The 26,326-nt window shown below is 48.3% G+C and overlaps 1 protein-coding gene across 8 annotated transcripts in view; it reads left to right on the plus strand.

Annotated features, from left to right (window-relative positions):
* LOC122567462 (latrophilin Cirl-like) overlaps nt 1-26,326 on the plus strand; it is a 365,088-nt gene that overhangs the window by 65,367 nt on the left and 273,395 nt on the right. For 6 of the 8 annotated variants that reach the window (XM_043726368.1, XM_043726624.1, XM_043726114.1 and 3 more), the window contains exon 2: nt 6,460-6,508. Coding sequence is in view for 5 of the 8 variants with exons in the window: in XM_043726624.1 (XP_043582559.1) it covers nt 6,460-6,508 (49 nt within the window). In the remaining 3 variants the exon portion in view is untranslated. Of the gene's footprint in view, nt 1-6,459; nt 6,509-10,595; nt 11,485-26,326 lie in introns of those variants that run through there. The other 2 variants (XM_043726280.1, XM_043726442.1) reach the window with 2 other exon arrangements.

Consider the following 26,326-nt stretch of genomic DNA (forward strand, 5'->3'; position numbering starts at 1 on the left):
CGGAACGACGACACTGGCTGCAACATCGGCGGGGAGCATTTTAATTATTATATACTTAATTAAGTTTCCGCGTCGGCGGCATTGTAGTTTGGCTACGGGGGGTCGTTATCTATGCCACACAGTACGCGGATGATTTACTAATAGAAACTACGCGGAATAGTTCGTCTGGTTAAGCCCTTTCGAATACACATTGGTTTATTGTGCGCTGCACCGATGCACTGTACGCCAGTGTTACGAAAGCATCGTATAGCGTACGCCTGTACGCTGGCTGGCTCTATTAAAGCCTCCCCCTTGTACTCGATGTGCACATCGCTGAGCATCTCGAGGCGTGTCTACGCGAACCACCCTGATTCCCCAGATGTATCGATATTATCGTACACATCCGACGGCTACCGATGAGACCGATTCACCGCCGATTATTCTCTAAGAGCTCGCGGAACCAAGGAAAAGAGTGCACGTACTCGTCGCGCCACCAACGTTTTCGACGCGACTTCGTAACTGCTCGTGGCGCACGACGAGACTGATCACCGATGATTACTCCTCGAATATAATCCACCTCGATATTCGTTCTCTCTTCGTACGCTTCAGAGCCGCGATATTGGACTAGAATATTCGATACGAACACGTATCTCGGCGATACTCGAACAACTACGTTGCGTTGGTTTTATATTAATAGGACGTTGCTTTTGAATTTGGATATTCATCTAATAATATAGATAATTATTTGCTCGCGAACTATAGCAAGTGTCGTCATATGGGGCTTGCTCGCTATCAATATCGCATCAAGCCGTACACTCGCCCCGTGGTAATTGTTTACTTACAGCAATAACATTGGTCAACATCGTCAGACGATACTGATTAGCGGACAAACTGGACGCTAATGCCATTTATCCCGCGAATAACGCGATCACGTTCCATCTATAGAAAAAGAGGCTATCGTCGAACTATTTGCGATGGAACAGTCTTGTGGTAACAAAACTGATTCGTTCGCGGCCGCTACCGAACCTTCGTTTAGAACGTACAGTTCTTCGACAAAGAGCGACGTCGAAGGGTGGAAAAGAGCAAAGGATTCTGACGAGGCTCGAATTAAAATTCGGTCGAGCGTTCGGCCTGTAGAGCGCCGATTCTTTTTAGACTAATTGAAAATTATTGAAACTCGGCATATGGCTTGGAACAGGTCACCGGATGTCAAAGGCCTGGCTTGGAAAGAGAGAAAGGAGGAGCGGGAGGGTGCGCGTGCGAGAATGAACGGACGACAGACGCGTGCACGACAGCAGCGACGAGATGCCTTTGGCGATCTCGAATTTCGCGTCGATTATTCCGGGGCCGAGGCTTAATAAAAATGCACGATACGCCGGCCGATACAAAGAGGGTTGATTCGAGTGGTGAACAAGCTCCAGCGCGAAACAGCGCTGCACACGTGGATTCTGACATCCTAGGAAACAGAAGCAACCCTCGTTAACATTTCCTTCGTCAAACCGCCTTTTGTCAACGTCACCCCTCTCCTATTCCCTCGATAATCAATGGCCGACCGACTAGTTACTATTCGCGATTCGTTCGTACGCGGGACGTGTTTTCCACGAGACGATAAAGGTCGACCTCCCCGGCTTTCGCTTCGTTCGCGTCAACGAAGCTATCGGGTGCCTCGCTGATTTTCGGAATCGACAGCGTATAACGCGAATATTTTGGTTATTTATTTGGAATGGTTTGACCGTAACAAAACCAACTGGTGTCTGGACTCGCGCGTTCCACCTTGGCACGCTGCAGGAATTGTTCAGTCGACGAGAGGAGAGCCGCGAGGGGAGACAGGGGTAAGCCGAGAAAGGGGGCACTAGAGGCCAGGTATGGTGGCGCGATGTTTCCAAGTAAGTGACATTTCGTGTTCCGTCTCGCGGAAGATCTCGCCGATGCATAGAACACGGTAAATAAAAATATGTTCGTTTGAAGGAACGAGCTCGATAAGTTTCGGCGAGCAAAATGGCCAACGACGCGAGTCTTTCTTCCCAAGAAACGTATTGATCATGAGCGAGAGTGGGAGCCGAGGATCGATAAATCGAAGCAATCTCGCGGTGAAATACCGGGGTCAGTAATCGGAGAGTACCGTGCCGGCTAGATGCAATTACCACCTTTTATAGAGAAATTTTCCAGCGATTAATCGATTCGATCGATCAAGACGGCTGTGAGAGACTTTTCGCGTTTCGTACACACGTACGACGATTATCTTACGAAGATTAAAAAAGATAAAATTTCTCGCTGACGATGGAAAAAATCCTACTAAAAATATACTACCAACGATGCATCGGTACGTAGATAAATCCAAGAATTAGATGTATCTCAAAACCGGTAACGGAGATCCAGTGGAACGAACGTCTTCGAGATGCCTGTAATGGCGGCAGTAAAACAGTTTGTCATTTTCACCGAATTGTTTGCCTAGAGAGAACGGGTAGCTTTATGACGGAAGTGCGTGATTTGTCGCATAAAAACGTTATCAAGTTGACGAACGATAATTTTCTCAGCATCCTGGAATTAATACGAACTCGCGTATCGTCTCGTCCCGACGGAATTTGTTTGCGCGGAGAAAATGATACGTCGACTCATTAGCAGGCGAGTTTATACAGCCGTGGCGATTAACACGAGCCCGCTAATAGGAACAAATCGTCCTTGGGCCAGCCGTTGGATGAAAGTGCCACGACCGGATCGACTCTGACTCGCGTTTATTTCCCTCTACCACGCTTCTCCGCGTTTCTTCGCCGTCCGGCAGATCTCGCATCGATCTCTCGTAGATCTCTCGATGAAGAATCAAAGATTCGCGGAATCAAAAATATCGATTAATCAATTACCGTGATAGGTGTCGGGGGCAAACGCGTTCGAACGTCGACACGTTTCGCGCGGAAACATTTTTCACACGCGTGTCACGCGCAAAAATCCAGAATGGTACTTGTGATCGTGTAGGATAGCCTACAGACACACGGTAACAGCGAGCAACATGACCGGCGGAGCTTCTGTCGAGCTTTCTCGCGGAACCTGTCAGTAGCAAATAAAATAAAATCGTGACCGGTGTATTTTTTCCCTGGATGACCGATATCGTGCTCGGCGATTCGTTTTTCGCAAGTTCTTCTTTTTTTTTCTTTTTTTTACTTCTTCTTAGTTTCACCAGTCTTTTTAAATAGGACATGGATGGATATCTGCGCCTTGTAAAGCTTCGATATTTTAAAATTCAGCCTTGAACTTTTCACGGAATAATCAGATTTATATATAACGAGATCCTATTAGTCTTTAATACATGTAATGACGAACGAAAGGAGGTCTTTTTATCTCGTTCGAATCGTGTACTTTAAATTTCAATATTGTGTATAGAATTTCCGCTAATTGTAGAATAACGAAGCGAGATGCGGTAAAGGGATTCCAACGTACAAATGCACAGCTACGTGGGAGCAATACCGCGTCGCGCGTCGATCATGGAGAAGTACGAACAACACACGCACGGACCACGTATGTGGAAGATATTTCGTTTCATCGTATGTTCCATCGTTTTTTAAAGCGAAACGTAACGGTATAATCGATATACATATATGTATGTCGTATGGCGGAATGTATTAATGCGCGGTTCGCATGAATGCACTCCTGGAGGAAGCTACGCATACACTGCATAACCACTTACGCTAATAAATACCGTGCTCGGAAGACGTCGCGTAATAATTGCGCGTAATTGTACGTTATATCGAAATCTAAGTGGCTGGTTTTCAGGATTTGTTATCTTCGGTATGATTGCGCAGGACGCGAGCGTCGTACGTATGCAGATTCGTAATTAACAGAGAGGGGGGGGGGAGAGGATAATGGAGAATGATGTGGAACACTTGGTTCGATAAATGTAACACGGTTAGAGATAAAACAGGATTGAATGTTAAAGCGCATAGGTAAATCCCACAGGAGCCTCTCTTAATCTATTATCATAAGTCATTAGAATATAAAGATGAAACGTACGAGAAAAGTGTACCGCAGATACGTAAAGCGTGTACTTACAGTAAAACGAATTCTACGTGTAAGTAGACTATTCAGTAAAAGAGAAAGAAGTAGCGGCGCGAGATATCGATTAATAAACAGGATGGAAGAGGAGATCGCAAGAAAGGATAGATCTTATAAAAACGCGTGGTAAATTTGACGAAGCGCAAGGGATTCCTGCCTAATTTCCTCTCGGAATGGTCCGGATGGAAGCGAGGAGGAAGAACGGTGGAAGCGAGGTCCCCGGGTGGTGTAGAAGCTTGTCTGAAAAAAACACGACATTAGGAGCTGGTAATTCCGTGGCTGCTCGTGTCCCGGGCTACCATCGAAGCCCGTTATAAATGCGTTACATCGCGTTAGCCGAGGATCCATTTATGAAAAAAGTCGGACGTCGCGCGACCCATGATAATTACAGCGTGTCTTCGGGATTAAATATCTTGGGCGCACGTGTAATTTGCGCGTCGTTAATGCACGGCGAGGATTAATTTACAGCCGCGAATTACGGAAAATCGGAGAGATCCGTCGAATTAATACTTTTAGTCTTTACTTTAGTCTTACTAATGGTCTTTGTATCGCGCCTGGATACCATCGAGATCCGTTGATCTTTCGAACGAAAATTTCATCTTTTCTTTCTACGCTGTCCTTAAATAACTCCGTAACAATGTTACCACGAGTCGCCAAGAAACGATAACCTTTATATCCATCCGGATTCATTTCGAGGAAGAAAAAAGGAGAAGAAATAAGGAAGAACTGCGAGAACGAAAGGGGCGGACCTTTGTCGAACTATCGGCGTTTCTCGCGCCGACTCCGCCGCGTGTAATTTCACGCCCAAATCGCGGAAGTTATGGGAATAGGGCTCGCGATACAAGGCCGTGAACGGGACCGGCCGTTCGGTGGATCGCGCCAGCGTATTTCCTTTGGGGCCCGATCTCGTCGAAAAACAAACAGTTAGAGCTAGGTGGTCCCTCATTAAGTTGGCACCACTCCCGACCCGCTTCGGGCTGGTTCCCTTTCGATTCGAGTCGATCTTGGTTGCCCCATAGGGAGGATCTCCAAAAGGGCCGTCGGTCCCTCGGCTCCAATATGCATCCGTGTGTATACGTGTGTACGAATCGCTCAGTACGTGGCTACGTCTCCACACGTACAAACGCGTGTATAAACGCCAGTATAAATAGCGAGTGTGAGTGAATAAAGCGTGAGTGTGGTAATAGCGAAGCGTGGTAACAGTGTCTCCCCTCCGGCGTTTGCGCTCGCAAACGTCGCGACGTCGAGTGAGACGTTACCTACGCGAAATGAATGCATTCGATACGTGTCACAATTATTATGCCGGCGAACGCCTGTTGGCCGAGAAAAGGAGAAAGATAGACATAGAGAGAAATGGTGAAATAGAAAAAGAAAGCGAACTGTGTCGCCACGTGGACGATAGTCTCGTACGCACGTGTTCATAGCATATGTACATGATCCCTGTACGTGTGTTTGCACAGTCAATGGAGCGGCTCGCAGCACCGATTCCACGGAATTAATCACTGATTTATGTAAAATGCTATTCCGCCAGACGAGACGGATAAGTAAACGGCCGTCCTCGAAACGCGTAAATAGACGACGTAGCCGGCCCGATTTATTACACGCGATCGTAGCCTGTAACTTCATTCAGCAATGGAACGATCCTATAAACTACGCTCGCTTTGTATAGTTTGGTCGCGTTACGATAGTTTTGGCGTAAACGGGAAGAAACATAACAGTCTCGGACGAGTAGCGGCCACTATATGCCAGTTGGATCGTCCCTATTTTCAACGAGGCCAATTCCGTGCGAGAGATCATCCCTCGAAACATGGTGACGCGAAAGCAGTCGCGTCATATGTGTGTGTAAGGAAAATGGCCGATAATGGGATTGCAGAAAGAGAATGGATTACTGAAATCCCTCGAATGCAAAACCTTACGATAATCTAATACAATGTTCTTTTATCTTGGATACGCCAATGACCACGCTTATAGTCGCAAGGATATGTTTCGTTATCGGCCACCGTTATCGGCGCCGTTTCCCTCATCTCGGACCGTCTTTAAAAGCCAAACTACACGACAATTCCTTTACCTTCTTCCGTTTGTTGTACGGCAGAGAAACGCACGCTTCGCGAGCTGCGTACAATTGATACACCTTCCATGCGAGGCAATAATCTTTGCACGGTATACGCAGGTAATGCGAGCATTTAACGCAAATGGGATGGTTCGGCACGCTGTCTTGTCCATAGTGTGATTATAATGGAAGAAATAGTGGGATTAAGGGGGAACGCGTTTAAACGAACCACAGCTATTGGTCGCATAGCGAACGAGTTTCGAGATTCGATCTTGCGCGGCCGCGGCCGTGTGTACACGCGGATACGTGCATCGCGTAGTCGTATAAATAGCTGCTCGGTGAAGCCGATACAGCGTTAATGACCGGCTCGTTTTCTGTTCCAGACACCCGTCAACGACTCGGGACTAGCCGGACGCAGCAACGAAAAATTGCGTGAGTACGCTGTACAGAGAACGGCCTGGTGCGGCCGGCCAATCGCTCGATATTTAATCGATATCACCGCCGTTAGATCGTATCGCCGGAACTCTTCCGTCGCTTTTCGCCGTGTCACCGCGTAACCCGGTTCTGCGTTAGGTCGTGGAAGCTCGTCCTGACATTAGAGAAACACGCGACCAACGCCGATTCGATCGTAGCCGGACAAAGAGAATTCTTTCCCACGAGCAGGTGCTGCTACAGTTGCACGGAGGTTGTTACGGAAACATGCCGTAAATGAAGTTATTACGCGTCGTGGCTCGGTAATGCTTACAACACTCGAAGCACGTATACATCTACGTGTGCGGAATTAAGGCGATTCTAGATTTCCGTATAATCTGTTTACCGGTGAATCTACGAGTGGCTGATTCGTGATAAGCTTCGACGGAAAATGTATTTCCTCTTTTCGACGTTTACGCTTCTCTCGTTCTCGCGGAATAAGCGAATCGTTTGGAGTCGTAAGTGGCGATGTAAAAGGCGAACTCGACTTTGTATATTACGATTAGTTAAGTGACCGTAACACATAGAACGACTCCGCTCGTTAAAGTTCATACATAGTATCTATCGGGCACAGGAAACAACTATAGGCGGCAAAGTATAGTCCGAGCTAGTAGAATCGGTCTTATGCGTGACGTTTAATTCCCCAGCCAGATGTTCCATTCTATCGGACAACGCTGACGCAACACGCGTAAAATACAACGGTCGGAAAAGTCGTTAAAGACCCTTCGTTCTCCGTTCCACGTGTCTCTGCGCGCTCGCTCGCGGAACGTGGAAACTTTGCGTTCTTACGTGTCGTTTCTTCTTCGCGTTTTAGATAGTCGCGCAACATCGTATCGAGCAGGGTAGATTTTAACCCGAGGCTCCCGGCTTATTCGCGCTCGTAACTCGCGAAATCGGTCACGTGTCGTGAAATTCTCGCATCTCGCTTGATACGAGTTTCCATAAAATCAACGAGGCTGTAAAATGATGTCAGACACGCGGAACGGATTCGAATAATGTTCGCTCGTACGACACGGCCGTGTTGCTGTATCGTAAGCGAACTGGACTAATTACTCGAGCGAGAAATATCGATCCGACGCGAGACTCGCCAGTTTTTTTTTTTTTTTTTTTTTTTTTTGAAATTTAATTCGCATACCGATAGATTTCTTCATTCTGTTATTCGACAGGTGTTCGATATTTCTCGAAATATGTATGCACGATTAAAACGTCACCGCTACAATCGCGAGGTAATAAAGGATCGTTTTGCCGCTTCATTTTGGAAGGGACTTGTTCGAATTTTTCGCTTTTTACGCGCTGGGACGAACCGTGAAATAGTCAATAGCCGATGATGGTTCACGAAGGTTAACAGAGAGAACTCGCCCTGACAATGGGCCACCTACTCGCCCCCTCTCCGCCGAACATCCCCGAAATCTCGTTTCAGGCAGCTGCTCGAACGCCATGGTAGCTAGACAGTGATGATTGTCGTAGGTTCGTGAAGTGTGAAAGCGTGCTGCGTCGCTTGGAAACTCATCGTGGACCTTGAGTTTGCGTGGGACACGGCGACGCTTCTACGGTAAGCAGCAGTATTCGAAACCGTTGAAACGAATCGCGTTTCACCTACGAACACGTGCAAGCTTTCGTCGCGCTGGAAGTTCTCGGCGAGTCGATGATATAGCGTTGATCAGCATTTTCAGCGGACAGAGCTCGTATCTGAAGGGAGCTGTTTCGATTTCGCAAACAGAGGAGAACGGAAAATTCTAATGCGTTGCGATTTTATAGTAACGGGCGCCGATTTGTCCTTAGATCAAGCGTGAAACGTGCCAAGAAGTCATGCACTATTGGTATTCTTGGCGTTCTATTGAGTGACTCGTTGGTAATCGTTCGCGTGGATCGTTTACGTAAGCTGGAACATGACGGCATTTGCATTACACAATTGTCTGTACGGCATCTTGGAAAGAATTAGCTTTCTAACGCCCCTGCTCGATGCGAGGGATCGCTGCGTGTTTTAACATCTAATGACAAGTTCTGCGTGGATACGTTGGAAAACAATCGTCGGATTCCTAAGCTCGGACTATGATTATTATTATTTTCCTCGTCGAGTCTGTTCAAATTATCCCACCCTCTTTCGATCATCGATACGATACGAATGCCTTCACAGAGGTGTAATCGTTGCCATCTAATCCTCCATTTCGCTAGTGTAACACGAGTGTCGACGATTCGAATCGAACAGTTGCATGCGAGAACGGCGGTCGCAAATTCTACGATACTCTGATTGACGCGTAGCGTCGCCGGATTAAAGCGTCATCGGCCCGTGTCACGGTATCATCGTGATCCTGTAAACGACCCATCGGAGAATACACTCCCTTTTACTATTTATGGACTTTTGGGATTAACGGGAGAAAGCTCGAGAGGGAGCGTGTCTCTTTTGTGAATTCGCTCGCACTCTCGAATAGCTGCAACCCACCGGTGACACGTAAAGGGATATAGGGAGAAAAGCTCGGAGTGGGAGAAGGGGATCGTACATTCTCAAGGAAGATCGCGATCTCGGTTGTTTATGCGATACCTCGGAGATAGGGTTGCTCTTTTGTCCAGGGGCGGTTTTCACCGTTCGTAAGAAATACGGATGAATAAATTTCGGGGACATGACGTATTTCACGGACCGGCCGTGTATACACGCTCGGTTACGTGGCCGAAGCGATTCCGCGAACGCTTTACAAGCGTCGCTTTCCTCCCGGACGCTTTAGGAGACTTAACCCGGATCAGCGGGCCGTGATAAGTGACGAAGAAAGCGGCGGAGGATTTGTGGTAATCGCGAGACGTTATTGTTTAGCGCGTCGTCGCGTCCTTCCACGTGAAAAAGTCGATGGCGTAAAATCGCGTCGCATCGTTAGAACGACGTAGCCGACTCCTTTAATCGTTACCGTGCTTAAGCGTTTCGACTCTTGCTCGAGATGGAGCGGAAATATTATTTTTCGATTAGATTAAACGACTCGTAGCTTAACGCTACCTCGATATCGAGACGTTAAGAAGAACACGACAGCGGGGGTGGAGGAAATCCTTGAATTATTTCCTCGTTCCATCCGTCACTCGTATCGTATCGCGATAAACAATCTATTGTAAATTAAAATGGCAATTAAAACGGCGCGAGTTACGAAGCATCGACGAACTAACAAACAGCGGACCGACAACCCTCAATGCCGTACTCTTCGATGATCCTCCATAACGAATTGTATTTATCTGCTTCCGATCACTTACAGAATGATCTGGATCAACGAACGAAACGGTTCAATTTGTCGCGTCTCTACTCAGGTCGATTACATCCTCTGTAACATCGAAATCTCAAAAATCCGACCACCCCTATCAACCGATCTCTCTCTCTCTCTCTCTCTCTCTCTCGGAGAATAGTTGTAAACAGGCGACACATCGAACGTCGGGTCTTCGTTTACGGAGCGATTAGAACACCCTTTGGATCTCACCACCTAACGGTTCACCTCTCTCGGCCGTGCACACTACGCTAGGACCGTCCGCCACGCACGCACGGTCGTGAACACACGGGAAAGTAGCGGCGAGCGAGAGGCAGAACGAGAAGATACCAAGAGAGCGCATCTCCTTCGGTCGCCGAGTGCCTCCACCTTGAGAGTTCAGCGACGAGGGCAAGCGGAGAGAGCGTGAACGAGAGAAAGAGCGAGAGCTTCGGAAACCGACAGAGCATCGGTAAGGGAAAGCGGCTGAGAGGTAGGGAGGGAAGGATAGATGGGTGCGAGGAGGAGGTATGGAAAGAGAGTGAAAGAGAAAGAGCGAGAACGGGTGAACCTGGTGGTAAGGGAGGGAAATAGGTTGCCGTCGGGTTCGCGAGAGAGAAGGAACGAAGGCTTACGGAGGGGCGAGCGGTGGCTAGAAGCGAGCTGGTTGCCGTGGATGGCGAACCGAGGCGATGGGGTGGGTGACTAGGCGCGAGAGGGGAATCACTCGGCTGTCGGAGCGGTGGGGATGCGCGGCGAGCGTCGGTGGTGGGGGCCGACGCTCTCTCGTCCCCCGAGCTCGGTTAGTTTCTCCGTCGACGCCGCTGAAAGCGGATCGAGCGTGTCGTTGTTCTTCCTCGTGGATGATCACCTCGCGGCGAACCGTTCGGAGTCACTGCTGCTTCGTCCTGGCTTACGGGACCCGGTGACTGTTCCGTCGAGTACGGTCGTGCGCGATTCGAACGCGTGTCGAACGATCATCGGAATCATGGTGACTCGTGGAGAGCGTGATACACGGTTTGGATAGTGCGCTACGATCGGGGCAGCAGCTGCGATCAACAACGGCGGTTGGAGAGATTGAAATTTTTCATAGTGGACCGAACCGACCTACCCCTATGATCGGATGAAACGATTCGTCGAGTAGTGCGCGGAAAACATGGTTGTTTCGTGAGAAATTGTTGCGTTTGTTTTACGTGTGTACTGGGTGGAAGAAAGTTGGCGAGCAGCCCTGTTGCTCGTTTCGTACGGTGCGTATCATCGTGAGTTGTTTATTCCTCGAGCGTTCTTGCGTTCGAGCGTAGTGAGAACTAGCAACCGGTTCACCACAGTGAGGAGTATAATTTATCAGGCCGTTTGAAGAGACGCGAGAGTTCTCGGTATTTAGCGGTGTGCGATCAACGAACAGAGGAAGGGAGGAAATTTCCAAGGACCGCTTCCTCGTGCCTCGAGGCGATCGAGAGAAGCGAACGCCGAGCCGTCGGACGCTTGGTCGTGCTCCGATCGGTCCACCGATCTTGCGGAAGTACGGCTCGATTTGCCGCTGCCAAGGATCCTTTCCTCGTGTCCCGTCCACGTTGATTTTTCTCGCCCTAGCTCGGCTCGACTGGATAGCTACGGAACCGGAGTGCTTCTCATGTGTCAGTGACAGTTCTGTGCGTTCCGATTTAAATTGCTCGTGCGATGTACCCAGACCACGCCGTCTTCGTCTTCCATCTTGTAAGTACCCGAGTCGTATTCTATCGGCGTGATCTGTGCGCGCTCGAAATTCAATAAAATCTCGAGAGGTTCCCGCGCTTTTCCAACGCGTCAACGACGAATAAAACACACGACTCGATTCGCGCGGTGTTCGTGCTGGATAAAAGCGTTTGAAAATCAAGAGGAGCAGCTCGTGGCAGCGTGCTCACGGTATCCTCTGTCGTGAAAGCAAAGGTCGCGAGAAGCGACGGCACCGGTGACTTTGACACGTCCCGCGGGAAGACCTCGCATTAGGTCTCGTTTTACGAGCCAATGCTCAAAGCTTTGAAACGGCTGTGCTTAGTCCGTAGTAACCACAAACGCGTTGTGTGTACACGTGATCCGAGAATTCTATGCGCGTATACATATAGTTGACCCTCGTGCACGTATTTCGGAGTACGGTGAACGAGGCTTGACCTCGAGAAGAATACTCGACGCGTATCCTTCATAGATTCGGCGTTTCAAAGATACGCGCGTTGTTACTTCGTTTGTAATCGCGTTCGTAGCCAGCCATCCGGATATTGGAATCAGAGCACGTTCGTTCGTGATTATCGACGTGTTACCCGTTGAATAGAGCATTCGTGATTAGTTGGCGAACAAACTATCTTTCCCGAATGTTTTCGACCGACATTCGGTACCGAACCATCCACTGCTGTTCCGTATTATACGTTCGTAGACCTTTGATTTTCGCGGCAGAAATTCGTGAAATTTCGTGGCGTGTGTGCTGAAGGCTACGTGCCTCTGGCTGCTCCTCTGGGAGAATAAGTTACGACCGGCCGTAAGAAACTTCGGATAGAAGTTGCTGGAAATTTAGGTGACGCCGGTGATCGAAGGCCTCTGGAGAGGAGAGCCGCGTGTGATTCATTTATATCAATATTAGAGCACGTAGGGCGATTACGGCTAACATTCCCGCGATACTTTGTTTTTCTTTCTTCGTTTATCGTCTCGGTGCTTGATTACCGCGATCATCGATCGGATCGTTTAACAAAGAAGAACACTCGAAACAACGATTCGAAGTATCGATAGATAACGCGAGCTCACGGGTTCGCGATAACGGTTCGATTCGTGACGTCTGCGGTGCATGCTCGGCCCCCGATGACATTTGCCGTCGGTATTCCACTGTTCTTGCGTTCTAGTCTGATCGCTTTCACGAATGGTGAATCGCCGGTCTTTCGTTCGTTCGCGGAAAAACCGTGCTCCGTTGATCCGTTCTCCCACGAGAGAACGAGTCGCGCGCACCACTCGTCGAGGCAAGCTTTTTTTTCCTCTCGAAGGTCACGACACTCGTCGTTTTTTCGGCTGTCTGCCATCGAAGCCCCCTGTGCACAGGCCCGTGTATCGGAATATTGGAAAACCGTGTCGCCTCAAAACTCCGACAAATACATCAATAGAAGCGTATTCGTCGAACGAAACGCTCCGAGCGCACCGACGAGATACCAGTGTTTTCCCAAGATTTTTGTATTTGCCCGGTCAATTAAGTCCGACCGTGTTTGCGCTCGTTTACACGAACGCTCGTCGTCACGACGAGCTAATTAAGCTTACAAGCGCTTGTTTTTGTCGAATGATTCACAACGTCTTGCACGCTGCATCGTTCTCCCCTGCGACCTTCCTTCTTTCTTTCTTTCTTTCTTTCTTTCTTTCCTTCTTTCCTCGTTCGCTTTCATCTTTTACGATTCGCGGTGAGAATCGCGTTTTCACGCGTGTTTCGGTCACGAACGCGCAAACGTGATCGTGTATCTCGAACGACGACGTGTCCGACCGTGACCGGCCGTTTCTTCTCGAATTACGCGATGAAAAGCGAAAATTATTTGCCAAATCGTTCCTGTCGGTAACGACACAGTCGCCTTTGATTTTCCGCCTTCGTCCGTTCTCGCGTGTCACGCTGTTTCGAAACGGCGTCACCGACAGTGGCTTACCGCTTAATTTATACTCCGATTCATTCTCGATTCCGCTTTTTACACCTCCGCGCAGAATCCTTATGAAACATGCAGAGGACATGCCGATGAAAAAGTTGAGAAACGGGTGCAGGTGGCGAAGATACACGAGGAAACAGGAAATACCTGAATCCATTTCGGACGATCGTATCTCTCGGGAAACGAGTGACCACCTTCGCTGCTCTGTCTGCATTGGTTGCCTCGCCTCGCCGTATTTACTTTGCCGTGAGTGGAAACGGTGCTGGTTTTAATATCGTTCGTTCATTGACTCGTAGCGTTTCGCAATCCGCGAGTATCTCGCCTTACTTTCGTACTGGTTTCGAAAGGGGAAATTTCGTTTCTCCATAAACCATAAATCCACAGAACCGACTGATCGGGTAATTTTATGGGCTTATACTCGCAGTAATCGCGATAGGGAGGTATCGAAAAGTTTCTCTGTAGCGTAACTAAGAATTATGAGAATTTGTTACGCGCGTTTTCCATACCAAGAAACACATAAATTCAAGTATATAGGCAAAGTGTCTATCAAACACTCGTTTCTGCGAAGTTTTCGTCCCAAACGTGTATATTATATAATTTATCCTTGTTTCGGGTATTCCTTCCTCGTGAAGGATTTTCGAATAATTTATTTTTATATGTTTACGTAAGTAGCGACAGGTATGCGAATCTGTGTTCGCGTTACGATCGCGAGATCGTTGCGACACCATTGCGAATAGAGGGCATAATTACGACCGAAACACCTCGTTATGGACAGTTTCGTCCTTGTGCCGTTAGAATCTTGCAGGCAAAACGATTTTCAAGCGGACACGAGCGCCGGTGGCATCGCTCGATTATCCCCGTTGCTCAATCCGAAACCGTAGATCAAGCCGGCCGTTACAATATTCACGGTGGGACTTTGGCGTCCGACGAAATAACACGTTTCGCGCGTTTCCTTCGAAACGCGCTGGAACGTAACGCGTCGACGAGCATTTTTCGCGCGTTCAACCGGCTCGCTCGCGAATTTTCTCTCTCTTTCTCTCTCTCTCTCTCTCTCTCTCTCTGTCTTTCTCTTTCTCTGTTCGGCGTATACGTGTGTGTACGGAGACGTGGCATCGACGTGGCGCGCGATCATAATGTTAAATCGCGGCCGTCCGGCTCGGTCCGGTGTGTGTATCGTGCCGAACGCGGCGCGTACGGTGCCGATAAACTTAGTAATGGCAGAAAAATTGCCGCGATTAAGGTTGAAAACACATCCAGCAACCGCCATTTTCTCACAACACCTGCGAATTACGCGTAATTGCCGTTCCTTCGTCCCGTTCCATCTCTACCGGCGATCCGTTCCTGGGAACCCGAGGGCAGTTCATTGTCTAACGCCGCGTACGCCGTGTCCGTGTCACGAAAGAGAGAGGAAGAAAGATAAAGATAGAGAAAGACGGTATAGGGATAATCGTCATGTCGAATCGAAAATTAACGTTAAATCGTGGCCCCACGGTTCGTTCATCCTTAGACGGAGTAGGATCGTGCGGAGCCGCGAAGAAAAACACGTTCGCTCCGGAACATCCGTTCATCTGGCGTTCGGATCATCCGTGTCGAATCACGAAACTCTTAAATTTCCGCGGGATTACAGACGACCATTGTCGATGCTGGATCGAGGACCCGTTGGATGTATCACGATTTTATTTCCCGCGACCCGACACGGAAAATCGTCAAAGCGTCGCACGAGTGTATTACGTTGTATCGAAATTACAATCGAATTCGCTATCGAAACATCGAAGGCTGAGATATTCGAAATCGTTTGGAATTGCGTCTCGAATAATTTCCGACGATTCTAGAAAAAAAAAAGGGGTAGTTTCGATTTGTAACGCGAAGAACGCGGCGGAGAGGCGGACGAGATCGATATTTGGTTTTCGAGCTTAAAGCAACGAGCGCATTTCGGCATTGTTTTCTCTCCGCTTTATAGAAATTTCCTTGGTACATGGCTCGAATACGGGGCGCCGAGGATTATTAACGACGCCGCGTTATCGGCGTTTCTGACGCGAGAACGCGCTGATACTCGCGGGTGGCGGCACGGTGTTTCGATAGGCGATGAGCGGGGCCCGGAATATACGTAACGGTGTTGGAGCCGTTGGCGGTTTCGCGATATCGATTGTTTTCACGGCCCTGTGCCGTGCTTCGGAATAGTTGGCGAGCACGAGTGCGGAAAATGCGTAACATTATCCTACTCGGGCATGCATGCTTCTAAGTGGTAGGTTCGAGTTGCAATTCTCTCCTCCCCCACCCTCTCTTTGTCTCTCTTTCACCCTATTGGAGATTCGGGGCGCATGTTCGAGTCGTGGACTGGCATTTCACGATCGAATCGCTCTCTTTCCCGGAAAATGTTATTCGATGATTAACTATTCATACGAAGTCGCGATAGACATTTATATCCGGATAATTGTAACCTATTTGCGATCAAACGTTCGACGATTTAACGTTTGGTTTAATGCCATAGATTTTCATTGTCAGACAATTCTCGGTTTGGAGAAGTAAATTCCAGTACGAGGCATATGAGGTACGAATTATTGCTTTTATAATCGAATAAGTAAGAAACGAATACGATAGAACTCGGAAATATTTATTTAAATTTATCCGAGGGTCAAACAGTTCGTGCAAGTGGACTTTATATAATGATAGCTCATTCGTTTTCGCACTCCTAGTGATTTTTAAGTAATTTCTAATGGATCAAACGAGCAGAAGATCGTTTAATCGAACTGACTAACTAAAATATCATTCGTATAAACGAATATTAGATAAATGGATCTTCGTTGTATTGCGCAACAAGACCGGCGGTTTCGAAATACGAATTATAGCTATCACTTATTGGAGACAGTCTTGCGAAAATGTGACCCGCAATATGCAAATTTCTACGCTCTGAAAATACTTTCGTGTCAGATTTAATCAGACCGTTTAAAGAATCATCGATGCAATAATACTCGCAAGAATACGAACGAGGGTGGAAGAAAGTGGTTTTACAGAGGCGAGTTCGATTCGACTGTTCGCGGCGATTTGAAACGTAGCTTGCACAATGGTTTTACGCACGTGCACGCACACGGTCACGCGGACGCGTCACACGCAGCGCGTACACGAGTGGCCTCTTATCGGGTGGAAGAACGCGCGTAGCCGCGTATGTAGGAGGCGTGTTTGCGAAGTTATGGTGTCCACGAGCTTTTATGGGCTGGCCCTGCAAGTATACCTGTGTGTTCACGTTTGCGAGTTTGTGGCGCGTGTAAACGCACACACGCGTGCGCGTGCTACTTTGAGAGCGCGGAACAGGCTCGATCAGGACTTGGCCGTAGCAAATAACTACACGTGTCCAATTAGACACGCGAAACTGTTACTCGATAGTGGATACCCTGTAACCGCGGGAACGTCGAGACGACCTCGGGATTTCGTCCCGTAATTAGACGGCGCGAACCATCGACTGCGCAATTTTCTCATTTCGTAATCGCCGCATGAGAAACCCGTCTTCTTTTCTGGTGCGCGGGAATATCTGTCGGCATGCTCGAAAACGAACAACTCGTTTTCGGTTTCTTCGAGATCGCTTCGTCGGAAAGACTTCGCTTTGCTTCTGTTGCGATGATAGACGTGGTTTCTATTGCCAGTTATCGATGCTCGATCCGAACGAACGCGCTCGGATGCTTCTACCCTTGGCTGGTAGGGTGTAATACTTGCTATGCGACTGGTAGGGTAAACCAGATCCGGTTATGACCAAAGAGACCGGTACGTTATAATAATAACTACACGCTTCCATTGATCGAATATAAAATACGTTTATGAAATACACGTAATTATATGCCCATTGAAAATCTCAGGAAAAAGGAAGGTAAAGAATAGTACCACTTAAATTTAAGTATATAGTTCGCTTGCTTACTCGTCGCCAGATGTTCGCCATATCAGAGTCTATCTCTTCATCCTATGTATTCCCGAGATTTCACTGCTACAAACAAGCAGTCTGCTGTCCCGTGGTTGCGCGCCAGACTTCATTCTCTTAAAAGCATGTCCCTTCTGTTTGGCGGGGAGGACGGAGAGCAATGGGATCGCAGGGTCGGCTTTTCGTAAGCGTAATTTGCGCGTAATTATCGCGGATAGCGATACAGCTAGCTGCGATGAACCATTTATGTGATTAATAGAGGCCGGTAGTTCGCGAGCCTACGGCTCTGTTCTTCTCCTTCGGCCGACGCCGCATCGCCGCGCCGGTCGGCGTGTCTACCTGCGCGCGTGCACGTACACGTACACCTACGTATGCATGTACGAGAGATTCTCGCTCGAGGTATGCTATTATCATAATTGCCGCCAATAACGGCCCGTGATTGGCGCACTTCACGCTTACCTAGTGCTCTTTTTCGGAAGTTTTGCATCCTTTGGCCGCGCTGCCCTTCTCTCTGGCCCCGTCTTCCTCGCTCCCACTTTCCCCCTTGCTGTTCACCCCTTTTTTCTCGTCTACCTGTGCCAGCTCTTTCGCCGATCTTTTCCTCCCTCTTCGGCTCCACGTCTCGCTTCTCGCGCCAGGATCCAGAGTATCTCGAACGATGTTTGAATCGTTATTCGCATCTGCACATGTTACAATCCGTGATTTGAAATTCCCGAGAGGTGAGAGTCGCAGCCGGCAAACATACGATACACGGAGAAAATTAATCCGCAGGAATTCAACGCGATTCCAATTCTTTTTCGGCCTCTTCTAAGAGTTGTACCTTTTTCGTCCCTTTCCGTCCTTGCTTATGACAGTCGCTTATTCTTCCGGAATATACGTCTGTGTTACTTGTCTACCATACATTTCTTCTATCTCGGTCCTCTTTCTACTTGGAACAACTAGGCAGGCCAGGTTACACAGCGAAAAATATTTCTTTCGATGGAAGCACGTCTTGGAGCGTAAACCTCCTTTTCGTCCGTTACTCGCTGCGAAACGACTCGTCGATTTGACTACCTCGTACTTCGCACGACTGTCGTCTCTTTCCTTGTAACCTGTCTACCACTTCTTGCCTCTCGTTTCTTCGACTTCCCACGGGAAGAGCGGGATAAGGTGAAAGGACAGGCGAGACTCTGGTTGCAGCGAGAGATCTCGTTGTTGAAAATGGTACGACGTTGTTGTAGAACGACGATGCCGACAACACGGGAGGGCCAAGTCGAGTTCCGCGTTTTTCTCGCCGTACCGGCCGGTGTAGCTTATTTAAATTTCACGACGCAACAGCGCGTCGCAAACGTAATCGCCGCACATCTCGACCAGTTGCGACATTATTACCGCGTGACTCAAGAAACGAGCCAATTCCAAGAACGGAACAGTGGCAACCGTACCTTATAAACTCGCAGTTCGTCATTTCCTTTTCGCGAAACGGAGGTTTGTTACGTTTAGGTCGTTCTCCTTTAAATTGCATCGCGCAGCGATTGATGCGCCGCGTGAAAATGCAAATATCTAGCGATTCCGATGGATACGCAGATTGTCGTACTCTTCAGCGTGGCATATTTTAGGTGACGCATTATCCTTGCAAATGTGAGCAACGCAGAAGGTCAAATTAATTGCAGAATATGCAGACAATATCAATTTTTTTATTTGTTTATTTACATAATACGTATATGTGTTGCAATTTAATTACATTCTCGACGTATTCGTCTGAATTTTTTCCTTCTCTATTCATATTCTGTATTTACATATATTTATTCTCTATTTGCATATGTATATCACTGTCATAGCAGGATCATAGTTCTTTCAGCGATCTAATATCTAAAAATAGATCTGATATATACTAGCCCGTACAACTGTAGGAACAAGTTTAATGGTTAATGTCCCGTAAACCTTGGCTCTCCAATCCCCGATAACGATCAGTTGCGAGCTCTAAGGCCTAACAAATTAGTCTCATGTTCGCTAAAAGATACGGCCAACGCTAAAAATCGTCCACGTAAGCCGTTAAAATAACCAAGGCCGTTACGAGTCGCGTGCTTGACTGTCCGGCACATTTTCTCTGACCGCTATAATCGCGGGTGACGCACTACCGCAGAAAACACGACGGGAACGGTGGTGTCCGATGTGTCAGCGAGACGCGCGTCAAAGGTTTTAATCTGGTTGTATCAGATCGTTGGCTTTTTGCGTTCACGCGCCGCGACGCGTCAGCCCAGGCCTGCTGGGCGCGTGCAACTGACATTTTGCAAAATCAACCTCTCTCGTTTACGAAATCGCGTCACCACGAGAAGGGGCGAGCAAAAAAATGAGATTCACGCGCGGTCTCTCCCTCTCTCGTCATGGAAATGCCGGCTCGTAGGCGCTGGATCTGCCGCGACGCGTTTCATCGAACGTATCCACGTGCTCGTTTCGCTCCAGACATAATTTATGCGCGGTTACGATCTGAACAAGGTGTTCCTCTTCTTTTTCCTTCGTTATTGAAAACCATTACGAGTCGTCATTTACAACCTGTCTATTGCCTATATTTACATATCATAGGATAGCGTAGAACTTTTCCGATCGTCGAATAGTCCCGTGATTGGATTTGGAAAAACACTGCATAGCCTTGGGTGTACTTCTATCGTGGTAACAGTGAGGCTAGCACGTGATTATTTCTTTGGACGGCGTGTGACAAACAACACAAGACAAAGGTAATAAATAATTGAAGAATTCGCAGCCGCGAGAAGGTTTCTCCGATATTTAACTCGTGTTTGTTGAAATTATTGCTGCGACTCTTGCGAACGTTTCTGCGATCGAAGGATTAGGATTTTACCAAAATCCCTTACCTTGTAAAATTTTCTATTCGTCTTGTAACGTACGCGAAGTACTTCTTTCTCACAATACGCGTGTCCAACACGTACGAGTCACTCTCCGAAGCAATATTTTCTCGGAAGGTGAATTTAGACGGTCCCCGGGCGAGGGAAGAAATTCGCCCGAGTCTACGTGTCGACAGGGCCGTGGAACACCTTACAAGTGAGAGTCACGCATTGACAGTTTGGTAATGGAGCCCGGCTCGCTACCAGATTCAACGGAGACGCCTGGTATAGACGTATCTCGTTGGTCGATATTACCTTTTGGCGACCTGAAAACGTAGCGTTGGTGCCACGGTGCTCTTTCGTTGCGTCAAAAGAGCGCGCGAACACGTAGCCATCCGGCCATACGTGCACGCGTGCACCATACGATCGTTTGTCTGTGTACATCAAGGGAGAGACTCTGGTCGGGTGTACGCGTGAGCCTGGTGAACGCCGTAGATGCGTTCGAAAACGCGAAGACCCGGTGCAACCACCTACGTTCACATCGAAACCCACTTTGCCACGCGGCGACACACACGGTAAAGGGGAAACAGCTAAATGCCTTGTCAGCAATGGTGTGTGGCCGCGCCAATGGCGTCCGACAGGGTCGCTACAATCAATACATGGTGTACCTATCGCGACCGTACCGACTTTTCGTTCCCATTTCCTCAGAATTTTCCACGATTCACAATTCAACGCTCTTGCTGAAAAATCACGTATACGTACGTACTGGTGCGAGCACAGATTGGCGAGACCGTGGACGCAGCAGTCAAGCATCCAATTTATATTCCAGCGAGTGTCAGGGAAGTTAGTTTAGCAGAGCGCGCGTTCTTTCTACCTTCGGTGATCGACGTGCGAGAGCAGAAATGGTATTCGAAACGGTCTCGTCTAATTTTTCGCTTAAACAAACACGTTCGGTTTCTATCTCGCTCCATCTTTTCGTGCCTCGTTCTCTTCGCTGGTCGATTAATTTCTGCGATATTTCCGATATCAATGAAACGACGAACGGCTTCGATCGCTTCTCCTCGAGCCGCGTCCCCCGCAACGAAGCTCCCTTCTTGTCTCTATCTTTCGGAATCTCGATGGATTGTGACACCATGTCGACTTATCTTCGCGCGCAGCGAATGATAGAAGACTGTTTTTTCTTTCGTGCTTCCTCTTTGCTCGAGCCGAAGCGTTCTCGAGTGCCGGAAGAGCGATGGAAATAACCCTGAGAAAGGGGCTGTTCGTTGGTACGTTGGACGCGACAGAAAGTGGTCCCTCCTCGTGGTAGGTTCGATGCAACGTGCTCGCTGAATGGCATTTAAATCAGCCAGCCCAAGCTACCGTTGATTTATCGCGTCGCTGTCCTCTTTTTTTCTCGTCGAATTTCTGGCGTATCGCGACTAGCTCTGGATTTACTACATTTGGAGCGACTGTGAACGCAACGTGGAAAAGCGGCGTGCACAACGGACGCTCTAGACGGGAAAGGAAATTGTTAGCATTATACGGGCTAGCAACGGATCGTGGCCGTGTTGCAAAATCGAATTCGCTCGTGTCCCATTGCGATGACCCAATTGCGGTGCACCCGCCGGCGAATTAATCGAACTGCATCTGCGTTACGTTTTTACCAGTCGTTGATCGCTGTTTCTACGAGCCATCGGTGTTTTCCCTCTGCAAATTGCAAACACGTATTTAAAAAAGAGGGTGTAAGAAAAAAGAAGGATAAAAAGTTGGCGTGTCATGGGGCGATAGGGTGGCGTGGGAGACGTTGAATTCGCGCGTGGTTGAATGTATCGCGAGGGTGCTAAGAGGGATAATCGGCGGCCGTGTCATCGTGCTTTCCAATAACTCGCCTTTCGCACCCGTGAATTCATTGAAAAGAAACCGAGGAATCAATGAGCGAAAGGAGGAAGGGCAAAATGGACAGGGTTGAACGAGAGGTAGGCACCCCCGTGTTATTTATGGGGGTTGCGCGCGTTTAATGTAAAGCCGGTCTTATCTTTTACGCGATTTAAGGGGGTTGTAACTACACGTAATCACGCAGCACGCGTACCGCCTGAACCTGTCCCTTTCACTTTGGAATCCGTTGAAATGCCCACGTTTTTCTCCGCTAGATTCAACTCTTTCTCGTCGCCAGCTGCACGTACTCGTGCGCTCTTTCTCTTTACTGTTTTTTTTTTCTTTTTCATATGCTTTTTACCATCGTATGAATTGTAGAGCGAAGTGGATCTTTCGCGTTCGCGTTACACTGCCTGGTAATTTACTCGATTGTGGGGAACTCGTCTAGTTACGAATACGTAGCAGTTTGTTCAGCTATCAGGAAGGCTATTCGTTGCTGTTCCGAGTCTCAGAATACTGAGAATACTATTTTACTGGATGTAATAGGTGGATAGGTATATATATATATATATTCTTTAATGTTCGAACTCGGAGCGTTACAACGTTTTACGTAATTATTTAGGAACTATTTAAATATCGTAGATTCGTGCCGCTTTCCGCGTTGCGGAAAGTATTGTATTTTATTTAGAATGTATCACGTATAATTGAGAAAAATCGTCGGGAACGGTTAACTGATTTCGAACGGTCCATTCGAAAATTACACGCAAGTATATTGGAAGCGTATTACCTGACATTTGCAGCGGTTGCAGCACATTCACGAACCACGAGGAGTTAAACTGGAAAATTACAAATATCGTCGAAGGATTTTCTTAACTGCGGCCGTAACGAGCAAGTGAAAACAATCGGATAAAGTAGGTAGGAGTTGGTACAATTGCCTGGCGTAGCAGCCTTGAAACACTGAAAATGGTCCCGAAGTCTGTTGCCCACGTGCTGCTGGCCAGCAATAGCGCGCGCGGTAAAACGCGGTCGACGACACTCGGGGACCGATGTTGTCGTTGTCTTTCTCCGTTTCTTTGTCCTTGCTTTCGTGGTAGTTGGCATGGATGGAAAAGGATGGCGACTGTTCCGAGGTAATTTTATTTAGAAACGCCGCGTGCGCGCCACTGTACTCGTTACAGAAGGTAATAAAACGGGTCGCCGGGAGCCCGTAGGCATACAGGCTGCGCTGTGTTTTCGACTAATTAACGTTGCCCGTCGCCACGACGCTTCGTGCCCGGTTTTAATATCGGCCTCGTACGCGACCGATTCGAATATTCCTCGGCTCTTTGGTATTCCGTGAACAACGTGACCCGCGTTACGCCACCAACGTTAACGGCGTTGTTACGTGGATAATTTCTTTTTCCACCGATAGTACTCCCTCCTTCCTGTGTTACAGTTCCTGTGTCAGAACACGACACGCGCGGCAAGCGCAGTCAGGCACACCCTTTTTTCTTCGCGTTGAAATAATTGTCTATCCACTCGCGATCAACCGATCTTTAAACGCACTTTTTGTACGCACGTTTGCTAGCAATTTGTCGGCTATAGAACTCACAGAGGCCGCGATCGCATTCCTTATAATTACGATTAATTTATTTTCAACGCTCTTACGGTGCTGGGCGTTCATTTGCGATTAGTGAATACCGATTGTCACCAGATTACCTCGAACGTTTATTATGGTTGATCCCCTTGGCGATGGTACGCACGGTTCCAAGAATAGCAATTAACGATTATTTTTTTCGTCGCGTTTCCTTCAGCCCCCCTGCCATTCGTCTATCCTTTGGTCGCTGTTTTTCCATGGCGTTGACGGAGTTGACGGGACGAGTCCATTATACGGCTTGCCGCGACCGGCCGACAGTAAACCAGGATTTATCGCCATAAACAGATGCACTGGTACGTGCTGCTTCTTCTCTCATTAAGCATCTGCGCGCGAGGCAATTTCGAATTGGAATAAATCTTGTTTTATCGTCGGCCGCGGACACGATTATCTCGTCAGCGGTTGCGTAGCCGTGCTACGATGTTCAGGTGATTTCGAAACTCGAATATCGGCGATCAACCGCGTTCTTTTTTCACGATTCTCGATGTTCTCTCGTGCTATCGACCGAACGCTTGTTTTTCTCGCGAAAGCCCATGTCGCGAGTATCGCGTACGTCTTATCGACGCTCGTTTTCATCGTCGCTCCTTGTCTGCGAAATGACAGTTTTCTCGCACGATGCGACAGCAGAACATTTTATAATAGAAACGATCAGGCGAGAGTATAATCGCCGGCACGACTGATATTTTCAAACGATCGGTATTATTTCGATGTTGTGCACGTTACGCTTTTCCAAGCCAAGTCACGCGAACCGTTTCTAAGTGCTTTGTAGTTTTTCCTCTTTTCTTTTTTTACGGTTTGTTTTTTCTTTCCCATTCGATCGACAAGCTGCTCGGTAAATCCGAGTTACTCCAGTAGCGGGAAACACCGGGAATTTTGTTCGCTCCTCCTGAGAAATATCGCGGAAGGAACATCTGTGTACTCATTTCTCTGGCTCCCTAAGGATACTCTAGGAAGCTGCGTAGACAGGCAATAAACCATAAGTCGTTGACGGCTCGGAGGAGACTCGAAAGGTTCTTTCCTGCCGCTAAGGACTTCCTTCTTCACGAAACCTTTAGCATCTAAATTCTCCCTTACTTTTCTTCATTTTCCCCCTTCTCTCTCTCTCTCTCTCTCTCTCTTTCTTTCTCTCTCTCTTTCTCTCTCTCTCTCTTTCCCTTTCATTCGCTTTTTCATCTTTTCCTCTGATTTTTCTTTCTCCTTCTGTATCCTTTCGCAGCTTGAAAACTTGGTGGTGAAAACGTGGGCGAGTCGGTCGGTGTATTCGCTCCCCTTGCGAACTCCAGCAACTCGCTTTTAATCGTTATTGTCCCGATGTAAGTGTTATAAGGCCACCCCCGTTGTTGCGCTCTGGAGAGCGTTGTTACGGTTCGTAGTACGCAACAGCGGCATCTTCGGGGTCGGCAGCCCTTCCCATCGGCCGTAGGATAAGCCCGAATTTCGTATTATACCCGTAATTCGCACGTTCCGCTTTCACGAACCCTCCTTTTATTCCTTTGTTCTCGTTTTCGTCGCTCTTTCTAGCTCGTTCGTTTAACCTTGTCGCTCGTCTCTCCGCGTCCCTTTAATACTTTTATAACGTCCTACATATAGGCGACCTGTACAGAAAGCTCGGAACCCTCGCTCGGTGATCCTCAGTGGCAGCTTCCGATTTCGTGAAAAGCCTTTGGTTCCCCGACGTTACATCCATACCGTTCATCTCTCCCTTGGTCTCGTGTGTAACGAAGGGCTAAAGGTTACAGGACAACGATCAGGGGCCACGGTTAATCGTTGTCCGCGGCTAATCGTCCCGGGTTAGTGTTTTACCACAGGGAGTAGCTTCATTCCCTCGGTGGATAGCAAGGCAGGAACAAGTCTCAGATTAGGAAACCCGTTCTCGCCGGTTTTTCTCCGGTATTTATGCAAATGAAGCACGCATTCTGAAAGCAATTCTGTGTTTAGCGTCCACCAAATGGATCCGGCGTCGAGAATGGTCGAGCGTTTTTCAGACGCATCTCGGCGCGTCCGGCCGCGCGCACCGGATTAGATAAACCCGAACGGTCGATCATCGTTTCGCCGCACGAATTCAAATTCCTCTCTCGATCCACGAGAAAGGCAAACGCGAAAGAGAAACTCCGAAGGTCGAAGACACCCGCGGCCGCGGCTTCCAATCGCACTCGAACCGTCGATCGATTTATAATTGGATTACCGCGGTCGTAATTCGCGGTGAATGCTAGTCACAGCTATTACCGAACCGCCATGAATAATGCATTAACGCTTATGGAATGCCCGTCCGAACAATGATTGTCATTGACTCGATGATGAACCGAAGTATCAGATTCGTATCGGTAATGAATGCCAGCGCGCGCGTTTGCCTCGTTCGCTCGCTTACTCGCACACACTCGCTCGATCGCCCGCCCGTCCACTCGACTCTCTCTTTCACTCTCTCTCTCTCTATCTCTCCCTTCGTTGCAATTACAATCGAATCTCGTGACGTTCGTGCGGTTTGACGATTGTAATACGGTATTCTAACATTGTATGCGCCTCTCGGCAGATGTCACGTGGCCCTGAAAGAACCCTCGTCCAGCATCTCGGGATATAACCTTATCTTCGATCAGAGACGATCACACACGATACGAGATCTCGTACACAGAGGAAGAGAGAGAGAGAGAGAGAGAGAGAAACGGCGCGCGTTCTCCTTCGTGACGCCGACGAC

This window comes from Bombus pyrosoma, linkage group LG1 (genome assembly GCF_014825855.1).
Source record: "Bombus pyrosoma isolate SC7728 linkage group LG1, ASM1482585v1, whole genome shotgun sequence".
NCBI classification, from domain to species: Eukaryota; Metazoa; Arthropoda; class Insecta; order Hymenoptera; family Apidae; genus Bombus; species Bombus pyrosoma.